Below are 14,633 nucleotides of genomic sequence, written 5' to 3'. Positions count from 1 at the left end.
ACCATCCAGAACTGAAATATCATTGCTGTTATGTACACATAAACAACTGTTGGACATAGAAATCGGGACTCAAAAGAACTGTTGGCCCAGAAAGAAACTCACTATAGACTGATTCATTTGCCTCTCAGCATAACCATTATTGCTTGTCTCATTTTCGGTTCCTATAAGTGTATTCCTAGTATCACATGAGCTCACTCATCTAGGGGAAAAGATGAACAACATAGACTGAAGAACAAGAACAGCATTGATCAGACTGTCAGACCTCAGAGGGAAGGTAGGGGAGGGTGGGGACAAGGGAGATAGATCAACCAAAGGACTTGTGTGCTTGCATATGAGCCTAACCAGTGATCATGGACAACAGGGAGATGGGGGCATGCGTGTGGGGGGGGGGGGGTTGGGATGGGAATGAGGGGGGCGGTTGATGACAAATATGTGATACCTTAATCAATAAAGTAATAAAAATAAATAAATAAATAAATAAAAGCAAATAAAATAAAATAAAATAATAAAAGTATTACAAACTACTAAACAAAAGTGAATAGGACAAATTTAATAAGAAGTATGAATAAGACATTCCTCATATAGTACTAGTTAGGAATTCAATATAATGTCATTGCCTGACAGTAAAGCAAATTCATTAAGAACTGACTTTGGTGGCCTTTCCACTTTCAGATTAATTCATCTTCTTCCCAAGATGTATCAGTTACCATTCTGTCACAATAACTTTCTGAAAATGACCCTGTATGTGACCTGAATGAAGGGATTTGGTTGCCAGAATGATTTAAGAAAACAAGTTTCCAGAACATTTCATGAGAGACACATAGACTAGTTCACAGGGCATTACCCCACAGAATACTGACAACGTTTTCCAATAACTTTTCACTTGGAAAAGGGAATCTTTGTCTTTCAATTCACAGTGTAATTTAAAATTGAAAGGCACTTTCTTTAAAATGTATTCCCTGTTACACTAAAGCCACACACACAAAAAATGCAACAATATGTGAAAGTCTTCCCCTCCTGTATAAGATTTATAAAAATTCCACTGAACAATGAGATTCTCAAAATTCAAGAAATAAACAAAGTGTGTTGATATGGAGATTTCTATGATTTGGAGATTTCTATGTAGATTTGTGTCTGCCACAATCACTTGTCAAATGTGATTAGATGTAATATTAAGTGGTAAGATACCTTAAGCCTCTTAGAGACTAATGATAAGTGGTGCTTACGGTGGTGTCTCATACATGTCAGCACCTATTTCCACTGTCTTAATCATAACAAATAGTACTGATATGCATACAGAAATATGGTAGTTCTGTGTATACATGTTACTCCTATATAATAGTATTTCATGTACATAGAGATGAGTTTTTATTGAAATAATGCTGACATTACAATATGGCTTTATTATAACATCTCCACTATTCTCTGGACTGGCACATTCTATATGCAGTTTTGATTCATTTGTAATTATTCATAATTATTTTTGTTCAAGGAGTCTGAATTCTTAATGAAGAATGTAAAAATCACTAATACGCCCTCTCTGCCATCAAAAAGACATGCACTTAAGGAATAGTCTGTTTTTGATGAGCACACCCACTGGTCCTGTCAGACCTTTCAGAATCTTCCAGTGTTCAAGTTCTGTCTAGTTCTAAGCTGAAGGACTACATGGGCCCCAAGAGCCCAGGTCTGAACCCAGTGGACCCTCTGGATGGAATAGGCCAATGGCATGTATGCCAGCTCCAGACAGGTCCCTAATGGACATACTTTATTGTTATCACATTTTGATATAATAAGAAAGACACCAAAATTAAATAGAATAAATTACTTCATTGGTGTTTCCACTCCACTTTATACTTAGCAATCATCACAATGTACTATTGATATTATTTACAAGTACTAGAGGCCCAGTGCATGAAAATTCATGCACTGGAGTGGGGGTCCCTCAGCCCAGCCTGCCCCCTCTCACAGTCTGGGAGTCCTCAGGGGCAGGAGGTGACCCGGCGATCATGGGAAGGCGATGCCCCATCACACCTCTGCTGTTGCCACTGCTGGCAGCGCAAACCTTGGCCGGCCCTGGTTACCTGAGCCTTGAGTGCCCTGGGGGGCTGGGCAGCCACCATCCGAGGCTTGCCTGCACCTCGGGCTGGCCCTGGGCGGCTGGGGGGCTGAGGGAACTGGGGGACTCTGGAGGCAGGCACACGGAGCAGCCGGGCCCACTGCCCCAGTGGGGCTGAGGGGACTGGGCGCCGCCATCCTGTGGCTGTAGGTGCCGCCATCTTAGAGGGCATTGCAGTTAATTAGCATATTCCCTCCTTATTGGCTGTTGGCACCACCATCTTTGAGGGCGGGGCATTCAATTAACATATTCCCTCCTTATTAGATAAGATATCTTCCTGTACAGATATTTATAAGTATATCTTCCTGTATGCATGCTGGGCAGGGAGAATGGTTTGCTAGCCTTCCCATCACCAGCATCGAGAGCCATGACTGACACAGAGTATCCTATATAATAAAAGGGTAATATGCAAATTGTCCCCTCGACCAGGAGTTTGACCGGAGTTCGACCAGGGAGTGGGGCCAGCCTGCCAACCTCCCACGTCCCCTCCCCCCCCGGGCCAGCCCAGCCCAATGGGCCCAATTAGGGCAGGCTGGCTGGACCCCACCCATGCACGAATTTGTAAACCAAGCCTCTAGTAATATAAATAAATGCTTGTTCTGTTCAAGTGAGTCAAAGGGAAACAGATATTTTGGTGATTAAAACTTGTTCCATAACTGAAATAACTCTGTGCTTTCACAAGTAGAAATCTGCAAAAATTTATCTATATATTATCATATATATGTGTGTGAATGTGTGTGTGTGTATATATATGTATATATACATACATATATGTGTGTGGCATATATATATATATGCACACACACACATATATATATATGCCAGAACCAAACACAACACTATGAATGATTTATGAATCCACTTAAGAGAAAATTATGATCACTTACTATAACATTTAACTTTAGATATTTGCATTAACAAATCATGAAACACTAATGCAATTTAATTTGCACTTGCAATAAACTTCTAGAATAACAAATAATAAGGAAAAGTGATAGGACATTTAGCTTTTAGAGGTTATATGAGTATGAAAAACTTATACAACTCAAAAGCATGAACTTATCAGATACGTTTTTAACTTGCCATTAAAGGCATTGAGTGAAAAAATATAATTGTGCATTAAGATGCTATAGATGCTTTAAGAGAAGAAATAGAAACAGGACGTCTGTGTTTTGCAGCAAATTGACACTAAAACACATAATTCGCAATTCTAAGAGAGAATATTTTTTTAAAATCTCATCATGGTAGTGACTATGTCTATTGGATTTAGGATAAAACAATTCCAAAACAACCTAAGTTTCCTGAAGTCAAATTGTGGATTTAATCTAGTTTTAACACTTACATCATAACCTATAAAAACAATTTGCACCATGACATTTAATTGACTCAAAAATAATTTCCTAAGGCTAACTAAAAAGGAAGCAGAGAAGAGTGAGCTTTAACTAAATCTAAATATTTACTCAGACACAATACTTAACCATAGCTACTGAGAAATGCTTATTTCATAGTTACTCAAACTCATGGAGAAATATGCTTATTGAAAAATATGATCAACTGTTTAGAAAACACTGACAAGAAGCTGTAACAGGAAACCAAATTTGCAAAGATCCATCCCTGCTTTCACTTTTTTGTTTCTTACAGGAAAGCCTGAAACTCTCAGATTTGTCATATTCTGACATTCTCATAGGAAATTTGTCACGCTGTTTCACAAGCATGAACAACATTATTTCACATCACAATAAGAAAAAGAGCAAGCCATCAGACTGCACAAAAGGAAATATTCAGATTGGAGGTGTGTAAAAATTAAGGTGGCTTCCACCTAGACCTCAGAGACACACACAAGTGAGTGGGAACACCCGTCTCCCAGGAGCACCGTACCTTGTTTTTCTCCTGCAGTTCAATTTGTGATGTCTTGAAATCAGGACCTTGGGAGTTTGCACTTAATCTATCTTTCCTCTTGAGGAGTTCATCCATTTCTTTCATCTGGACCTTCAGCCTTCTATTTTCTCTCTCCAGTCCTTGTTTTTCAGTTTCAAATATTTCCCTCTGGTCCCATTCCACTGTATTTTCCACCTGCAATCTCTCTAGCTAAACACAGAAGAAAAAAACACACAAAGAAGCAGCATGTAGCATTTGTAGTTAGTCAAGGGCCAGCAAACAGTCTCCACCAAGAAAGGTTCATGGATATGTCATTTCCACCATTTTTCAAAAGAAAATTGTATTTGTCTAAAAAGTTGAGAACAACACAAATGTCCTGAGACCTGTCGATGCCCTAGATAAGTGTATCTTTCCTCTTTGTTTCTTTGACTATCTCTGTACTCATGAGCCATATTTGTCAAATAAACACGGTAAATAAAAAACTGATGATATTTTGCCAATGATCTCCACTCAAGTGATGAACATTTATCAGTTGAGAAGACACACTTCATTTCTTGGGCAATTCCAATTGGATGGATATAGTTCATGTAATCATTCACTCATTCATTCATTCATTTATTTACTATACCTTTCCATTTTGGGGCACTGTGCTAGTCACTTCGATTAAAGACAAATGAATGCAATAAAATTTATAGATTCTGTAACTCAAGTAGTATAAAATATAGTCAACGTCACATGAGTCAGTGGCTAATTTGATTTCAGGGAGTAGATGTTGGCAAACCATGGCCAGAGAGCCAAATCTCGGCCCATGGTGTCCTTTTTTAATAGTTGAAAAAAAATCAAAAGAAAAATATACATTAACATTATATAAAATTCAAATTTCAGTGACATCTGTGTTTCCCAACTTGAGGGAGACACTCTACAGAGATGGGACATTGTCTTCGATTTGTGGTCAGCACATTAGACCAATGGCCAATGTATGGGACATGAGCAGGAACCACTGGATGAAAGTCGGCTTGGTTCCTCTCATCACTTTTCCCAGTGTCTCACTGAAATTCCCAATGCCTGCAGAATTTTATTTATACTCTGACTGAGACAGTTTAAACATCCAGGTAAAACATGCTTTTCCACTGTGCGCTATAAATATATTATGATTCCAATATGTTAGAATGTTTTTAGTCAGCCGGTAAGGTTAAACTTTTATGATACCTGACAAATGTATTGTTTCGAGTTTTGACAGAAACATCAGGGGTGCACTTAGGTGCAGCTCTATATCTGTGGCTTACATCTTCTCTTCTAGAAGAGGAAGAATATTTCTCTGGTGTGCAGCAGCTGAAAGGATCGATTACTCAAATATCTCAGTGAGTCAAAGTCCAGCATGAACATTTGTCCAAATACAAAAACAAATGTCAATGCTTATGGATCGATTGCGTGAGAATCTTCAATTCACCTGACCTTTTCACTGAAAAATTATTAGACATTTATGGTAGAGGAAAGAAATTCCCAAAAGATTTGATAAAGGTCAAAGTACAGTCTTGAGCATTATTTGAAACTTAGTTTCCAATAATTATTTATGACCAGACTTCAAAAACACTTACAAGGAAAATTTCAAGTGGCTCTGGTCTAGAACCAGGCACATTTCCTTTGAGTTTCTTATAAATAACTCATGTTTACCTCAGTTCTCCTCCTCACACCACCCCAAGATAAAACAGAAGGACCTCCTTCCCTCTCTCTTCAAGGTTGGTCAAAATTAAGGAGGCTTTTCGAATGGCAATTGTTTCTACTAACCTTGGATTATATACAGGATGGAGATTAAATAAATCTTGGTGGGGGCCAGGATTTGACTCAGAAGAAGATAGAGTGTAAAACAAGAATGGAAAATTTAAAGACCCAGAGGCATGAAGAAAAATACCAACCAGTGTTCAGGATAGTGGTATAACCTTACAAAAGTCACTGGTACCAAACAAACAAACAAACAAACAAGGCTTTAAACATGTCAGGAAAAGGGCTAGTTTCTGTCAGGAGATTATTAAGGAGAATAAAACCAGTTCAGAGACTTGCTTAGAAAGGTCACAGCAAGGAAAGACATTGGCTACTGTGATGCCTATCAATTTCCATTTTATTTCTCTATCTACAGGGCATGAATTGACAATGTCTGAGCAATAATAATTGCATTGTTTATTTACATTCTTACCCTAGAGGCTCAGTTTCAAATTTCCTAATGTGCAGCTACAGGAAACCTGCTCCTGTAATGCAAATGATCATGGCCTTTTTAAGGATGCTGGATGATTTTTAAATTGTTGAAATGATATTCATGGTTAAAATATCTTTCCATGTATTGAAAAAATGAAGCACTCCTATCATCATGTAGGGTATCATTATTTAGCCCCATCATGTAGCTTTTTTGCTTGATTTTTATATTTTTGCTTAGTATTCTAGCGTAGAGAATTGTGTTCCTAAAACTATGCAAAATAATTAAGTTCAAAACAATAGAAAAACAAATATTTAAAATAGCTGCTTGATTTTTGATAGTGGAAGGACGCATCACAAAGTGGTAAGGGTGTGAGTTTTCATTCTGACACTGCCATCTACTAGTTCTGTAGCCTTCAGCATGTTCCTTAAACTTTCTGAGACTGTTTACTCATCTGGAAAATAAGTATAATAATGTTTCCCTTCTAGACTTCATGTGCTGATTAACTGAAATCAATTACATTAAGGGCTTGTAAGGCATATGGAACCTACAATGTTGCTGGAAGTGTTCATAAACATTAGCTGTAAATACCGAGTGATGCTCAGTCTAAAATAAAACAGAGACAATATTTTAATGGATATATGACACCCTATTTGTTAATATTTAAGTCAAGGATGTATAGTTTAAATGACTTTTTCTTTTCTCTTTTGGCCTTTTTTTTCCCTTCTATCCTTGCTTACCTCCAAATGACATCCTCCACTTTTTATAAGATACTACAGGCCTGGTGCACAAAATTTGTGCACTTGCGGGGGGGGGGGGCGTCCTTCAGCCTGGCCTGTGCCCTCTCGCAGTCCGGGAGCCCTGGGGGGTTGTCCGACTGATGGCTTAGTGGGCCTAAGCCATCAATCGGACATCCTTGGCATTGCCATGGAGGCAGGAGAGGCTCCCACCACTGCCACTGTGCTCGCCAGCCGTGAGACCGGCTTCTGGCTAAGCGGCACTCCCCCTGTGGGAGCACACTGACCACCAGGGAGCAGCTCCTGTGTTGAGTGTCTGCCCCCTGGTGTTCAGTGCGCATCATAGTGACTGGTCATTCCACCATTCGGTCATTTGCATATTAGCCTTTTATTATATAGGATACTTTCATTGTTTGATAAATTTGAAAGAATAGTCTTGATTTATCACTTGTCTTATTTATTTCTTTAGTAAAGTGATTACTGTTGTGATCAGAGAAAGCCTAAAGTCAGAGACTCAAATGTGAACAAAGAGAATTTTCCTAAGGTACTTGAATCCTTGCTAAGTCACAGAAAAATAACCTCAGGCTATAAGACTCATATAATTCCAGAACAACTGTTTTGTACTTGAATAGATCAATACTGAAAAATAAAAACAGCCCCAGCTGATTTGGCTCAGTAGATAGAGTGTTGGCCTGCGGACTGACAGGTCTGGGGTTTGATTCCAATCAAGGGCACATGTCTGGGTTGTGGGCTCCACCCCCAGTAGGTGGTGTGCAGGAGGCAGCCAATCAATGATTCTCTCTCATCATTGATGTCTCCCCCTTCCTCTCTGAAATCAATAAAAATATATTTTGAAAAAATAAAATAAAAACAAATATGGTCCATCACTGCTAAAAATGGTTTTTCCTATACCTACCTATGACTACCAGGATTAAACATTAGATATGAGCAAATTTTTACTAATTCATAAATTTACAAAAGTTATCTATTTAACAGAATTTCCATTGCTTAAATATTTAAAATACAGATGAATTTTTAATAATATCCCAGAGAAACATCTTACTCTGTTAAAGAAATAACTGAATTCAACGTGAAGTTCAGAGGGCACTAAATTTCTTCAATTAATAACTCCTGAAAGAATCATTGTGTGAAAACTGGGTTTATCTTATAAGTATTAGCTTAGAACATATAAAATATAATCAAATAAAGAACACACCAAATCATATTCCAAATGAATATAAACAGTTGTGCCCTCTTCACATTTTGGTTTTACTTTTTCTCACAACCTCATAGAAGGTTGAAATAGAAGGCCCTTTTCCATTTGACATGTACTTTATCTTTCCCCTTTTCCAATCAATCAAGTATTAGTTATTGGCCACCTACTATGAGTCTGGCACTATTGCAGACTGAGCCTAAGAATTCTACCATCTAAACAGACAGGTTTCTTCTTTACTGTTTCTGTCATGTTATGAACATGATTAACCTGGGATTTTGCCCTAAGAATAGAGAGATGATTGCTCTCTGTTCATAAGAAAACATGTTTTGCAAGGGAAATATTTTGAGAATGATAATAGGAAATTTCTAAATCAAATACCTCTAAGGTAAAATAGCATATTTCTCTTTATTGGAAATTTTAATCCTCATTGAATGCCACTAGACTGGAACAGTTTTAGTAAAGTAGTTTTGAATTGGAAGCATTGAGAGTGATAGTTGAGATGATGTGAAATGTAAATAGCACATTAATATGATTTTGCTAAATTCACTTGCCCTGTGGAAAGCAGTAAACAGAATCGTGAAGGAATTGGACAGAACTCAAGGGCCAAAGGGCCAGGAAAAGTCCCAGATACAGGAGTGTGTGCCCTGAACAGGGTAAGTCCCGAAGGGCATCACAGTGGAGGCCTTAGGTAGCCTGAAGGCATCGAGGAAAGGTGTTTTCGATTTTTACTTCTAGATAAACAGAGTTTTTAGGATTAGCATAGTCTAATCTTTAATTAAATATTGCCTGAAGCTGCACATAATTACTATAGTATAAAACTAAGAAAAATCACATTGGAATATATTTGATTAGAGCTAAAGTATGTTATTTAATTTCACACACACACAAAAAAAAATTAGTGCCAACACTGGTAATAAGGAAAGATCTTACATTTCTCCAAAACCTCATAAATTTAAATGTCTTTCTTTGTTTTCTGACTCAGTCCTTCTCTATTAAACATGAGATAGTTGCCTGCACTCTTGTCAAAACCAAAGTATTCATTTAAGAAAAATAATATTTGAAAATGTTTATCTCTTGCTTCAAGCATGAATAAAAGAGCTCAATGTTAATATTTTTCTTGTGGCAAAGAGAAAATTATACCTATTATTTTTTTTCTAAGTGAGGTTTTCATAAAAAATCTGCATCAATTTATGTTCTTTATTTGAGTAGTGATAGGACTAGCTGATAGAATAACAGATTATAAAAATCCTATTCAAAAACCTACATAAATTGAAAGAAACCACTCATAAATTCCGTTTATATGAAATGTCCTAACTAGGCAAATCTATAGTATTAAATTAGATTAGTGATTACCTAAAGCTATGGGGGTGGGAGGGACAGTCGAAGTGACTGCTAATGGATACAGGGTTTATCTTTTGGGAGTGATGAAATATTCTAAAATTGATATTGGTGATGATTGCACAACTGTGAGTATATTAAAAACCACTGAATGATGTACTATTTAAATGGGTTAACTGTACAGTATGTGAAATAAACCTCATTAAAGGTGTTAAATATATGTAAAGAGCAAAGACTATTCTAATCAAAAGAACTACAGCAATTACACCTTCTAATTTAAGTTTAAATCTCAAAGAACTTCTGTTAGGAGCATTCTTAAGCAATCTGAAGCCCAACTGAGGTTTTGCTGTCATTTGTCTCACTGGTACCACTATTTCAGTAAAAACCCAAAAGCCCAGTCACTCACTTCTCTATGTATTTTGTCACTTAACATTGAGATTGTGATTCAAAGTGAACTTGATTTCACAGCTCCCCAACTCTATGTTAATATTAAAATGATAGTTAAACCTATGATTTGTTTAATTGCACGCATATGGTGCTATTTACTTTTTATGTAAACAAGATATTCTTGGAAATACTCCGTCTTCCCTAATTTTTAGATTTGGTGACTTGAAGTTTGTGACTGCATCCCTACTCTCCCCTAGCATATGGCATTTTGAAATCTTTGGAGGCTGGAGCCTGAGTTGTGCAAATCTTTTCCACAACCAAAGAGCTGACAAAACCACTTTTCTTCTTTGGAACTTTGTGCCTTTTTGTGTAAATAATGTGATATCTTAGAATCAGCAAAAGCCATCTCTAGCGGGGGAAGGGGGAGGAGAACAATGGAAAATAGGCCAAAGTCTAATCTTCCAGCAACTTTTCTTCCCTTGCCCTAAGACATTCATTATCCACCTTCTTTAAGTCCATGCTCAAGTACCCATTGACCCCTCCTCACTAAGTCATACCCTGGAGCATTGAAGGAGCCCCCAAAGGGTCTCTGTCCTCAAGGGCATTACTCCCTGGGGAGGAGATAAAACACAAACAATTCCTCCTAATACCTGAGAGATGTTGTAACAGTGTGGACCTTTTAGGGCTGTGCAGAACACCGCCACCTGGCGGAATTTCGAAGGTCGAGCGAAGGGAAGGCAGAAGACCATGAGTAAATTCAGGTTTTACAGAGCCTGAATTATCTACAATTTGGGGACAGAGCAAATTAAGAATGAAAATAAATATTTATTGAAAATGAGAAAACAACAATTCACAAATATTAGGAAGCTGTCAAATACCATAAAATATCACAAATACTAAAAATAATATTTAAATTAATAACAAAAACTACTTAATAACTAAAAATTGGATTTCCTCCAAATTTTGGACTGTGTATCAACTTTTAGTATGACTGATTTTATAATATTTTTATATATAGTCTTCCAGAATAGTTGATCTTTTTCATTGAATGAAATTGGGATAAATAAACCCACAGTATAACACACAGGTTTTTTTTACTCTTTGGAATATTCACTCTTTGAAGTTTGTAATCCACAAATATAGATTTTCTAAAAATTTATCTTTCATGTGACTTTATTTAATTAAAAGCATGGTACATTATCAAATATATTTCTGAGAGGAAAGAACTTTGACTAGGTATACATAATAAACAAATCCATAAAAATATTTCACTGTATACCAACTGCATGTACACTTGGCAAGACCCCAAATTTTTCCACAGCTACTTTATGTCCAACAGAAAAGAGGACCAGGGTGTTGGCGAGAATATCAGAAAGGAAAGAGACAGAGGTTTAAACAAGTGTGTCTCAATTATCTTACTTTTGCAAATGACACCAAAACATATGGTCATATGTACATCTTGCTAAGACTGCTGCCCAGGTCTAGGAAGGGGCCCATGTGTGACAGGGGACTGGACCTTAAATTTCCTCAGCTTCCCAGATCACCTCTGCATAGGAGGAATCCTGATTATTCTCCTCTGTAACTGGATGTGGTTTTCTTCCAAAAACTAAATCACCTAATAACAAGCACCTTTCTTTTAACACAATCTTTTTCTACAATACATAACAAAATTATTTTTAACTCATTATCCTAATCAATATGAAAAGCAAGTCAAATAACGTATGTAATTCATGTCATAATTGATGTTACTAACTATGATTATGCATAGCTATTTTGGCACCAATAATACAACCAACAAAAAAGAAAATTTTGTTGAGTAGAAAAAGCCAGGACCTGATAGATAGATAGATAGATAGATAGATAGATAGATAGATAGATAGATAGATAGATGATAGATGGATGGGCAGACAGATGGATGGATGGATGGATGGATGGATGGATAGATAGATGATAGATAGATAGATAGATAGATAGATAGATAGATAGATAGATATGGATGGATGGATGGATGGATGGATGGATGGATGGATGGATGGATGGATGATGAATGGATGGACAATGGATGGACAAATAGATAATGATAGATAGATAGATAGATAGATAGATAGATAGATAGATAGATAGATAGATAGATAGATATTCATCATAAGGAAATGCCTCATGTGATTACAGAGGCTAACCATTCCCAAGATCTGCAGTCCATAAGCTGGAAACCCACGAGAGCCAGTGATGTAAGTTCTAATCCAAGTTAAAAGGCCTGAGAACTAGAAGAGTTTCTGGTATAGTTCCAGTCTGAGTCCAACAGGCTCAAGACCCAGGAAGAGCTGACGTTTCAGTTCAAGTCCAAAGGAAGGAAAAATCTGGTGTCCTACCTAGCTCAAAGGCAGTCATGCAGAAGGAATTCCCTCTTACTTGTGCAATGGTCAGGCACTTTGTTCTATTCAGGTCTTCAACTGGTTAGATGAGACCCACCCACCCTAGAAAGGGCAATCAGCTTTACTCAGGCTACCGATTCCAATATTAGTCTCATCCAAAAACACCCTCACAGCACCCAGAATAACTTTTGATCAAGTATATGCACACTCCTTGGGTGGCCCAGTCAAGTTGACACATAAAATTAGATGGGGATTCCCATGGTCTCTCTTCCCCTCTCCCAGCTCTGTGATCTGGTGCTTCAGAGCAGCAGATCTCATTCAGGATGCACATCAGAATAATGAGCATCTGAAAACCCAGTTCTATGAGAAGCACTCCCCGTCTATTAAATCAAAATCCACAAAGAGAAACCTGGACATACCTATTTGTTTGTTTGTTAATTTCACCTAAATCTAGTGAATTCTGCTAACTCAGTACAACTGCATTAAAAGATTATTTTCTATTTTTTTATAATACTCGGATTACCCATGTGAGAACCCTCATCAGATTCCTTCAGCATCTCATTTTGTACACATCAGATGTTTTAAAGTGAATATGGAATTATATCTTCCATTGATTTTGATCATAATGACTTCAGAACTATATTACAAAGGGAAATTGCCTCCAGTGGCAATTATACATTCTAAAATGCATTTCAAAGGATACTCGCTGTTCTAGTATGTCATCTGTGCCTCTTCAATCCTCCCATATGATCCTTATGAAAATACCAGCTAAATGAGCCTTCTGTCTTTATTTCTTAACACTCACAAAGACTACTGATAGTAATTAGGAAGCACCACAGGCCTGGAGAACTGTCACCCATGCTCTGAGTCTCCACCACCTCCAGAGCCCCTTCTCATGAGAGCAGCTAAACTGAGTCCCTCCCACATAACTTCCCATGCGTTGAGCTGCTCTCCTGGATACAAAGATGAGCATGCCTCATTCAAACACTGCTGTCTACAAGGTAGTCAGTGGCCTCTGAAATAATCTAAGGCAGAAACTCAATTCAGCAAGGGGTAATAATGAAAAGAGACCGAAAACCACACTGAGACCTTCCAACAGATGTTTGTTATCCATAACTGACAAAACTTGGGAGCAACCAAAAAATCCTTCAGTAGGTGAAAGGATAAGTAAATAGTGGTCCATCCAGACAATGGAATGGTATTTAGCACCAAAAAGGATGAGCTGTCCGGCCATCAGAAGACATGGAGGAAAATCAAATGTACATTACTAAGTGAAAGAAGCCAATATTAAAAGGTTACATATGACATGATTTCAACTATACAACATCTGGAAAGGCAAGTCCATGGAGACAGTAAAAAGATCGGTGGTTGCTAGAGGGTAGCGCTCAAGGAGGGATGAATAGGCAGGAGGACAGAGGATTTTAGGACAATAAAAATGCTATGTATGTTCCATAATAATGGACACATGTCATTATACTTTTGTCTATACCCATAGGATGTATACCAAGAGTGAACCCTAAAGTAAATGATGGACTCTGGGTGATTAGAATGTCAATGTATGTTCATCCTTGGTTAAAAAAAAAAAAAGTACCATTCTGATGAGTGAGGTTGATAATGACTGAGACATGATGGAGGCATTGGTAGAGGTATGAGATATATGGAGATCTGTTTATAGAGGTTCCCCAAGGATAAACATAGACATGCCATGTGATCCAGCAATCCCTCTTCAGATATATATTCAAAATAACTAAAATCAGCATCTTTAAGTCATGTCTGCATCCTCAAGTTCATGCAGTCTTATTCACAATAGCCCAATGTCCATTGACAGATGAATGGGTACGGAAAATGTGAAATATCATTCAGACTTTCTGTTGCAATATGGATGAACTTAGGGAACATTATGTAAGTGAAATACATCCATCACAGAAAGACAAAGACTGTATGATTTCCACTTAGATGAGATATCTAAAATAGTCAATTTCATAGAAGCAGAGAATAAAATGATGGTTGAAGGGGGTGGTGGAGGAGAAATAGGCAATTGATTTTAAATGTGTGTCACGTCTCTGTTATGCAAAAATGAATAAGTTCTAGAAATATACTATACAACATAGTATGTATAGTTAACAATATGGTATTGTGCACCATAAAAGATGTTAACAGAATAGACCTCATGGTAAATGTCTTACCACAACACACACACACACACACACACACACACACACACACACACACACACACGTGCGTGCGCAAACACAAGAATACAAGGAAATTTTTGGAGGTGATGTATATATTTAGTACCTTGGTTGTGGTGATGGTATCATAGATGTGTGTATATATCCAAAGTCATCAAAATGTATACTTTAAGTGTGTGCAATTTTTTGCATATAAATTATAC

At 37.4% G+C, this 14,633-nt stretch overlaps 1 protein-coding gene across 6 annotated transcripts in view; it reads right to left on the bottom strand.

Moving 5' to 3' along the window:
- The window catches only part of CCDC102B (coiled-coil domain containing 102B), a 165,183-nt gene that overhangs the window by 98,121 nt on the left and 52,429 nt on the right, over positions 1 to 14,633 (bottom strand). For all 6 annotated transcript variants that reach the window (XR_013814191.1, XR_013814192.1, XR_013814193.1 and 3 more), the window contains one exon: positions 3,995 to 4,204. Coding sequence is in view for 2 of the 6 variants with exons in the window: in XM_079784199.1 (XP_079640325.1) it covers positions 3,995 to 4,204 (210 nt within the window). In the remaining 4 variants the exon portion in view is untranslated. The remainder of the gene's footprint in view (positions 1 to 3,994; positions 4,205 to 14,633) is intronic.

Source organism: Cnephaeus nilssonii, assembly GCF_951640355.1.
Source record: "Cnephaeus nilssonii genome assembly, chromosome: 11".
NCBI classification, from domain to species: domain Eukaryota; kingdom Metazoa; phylum Chordata; class Mammalia; order Chiroptera; family Vespertilionidae; genus Cnephaeus; species Cnephaeus nilssonii.
The sequence above is the reverse complement of the archived record's forward strand: the minus strand, read 5'-3'. Positions and strand labels throughout refer to the sequence as shown.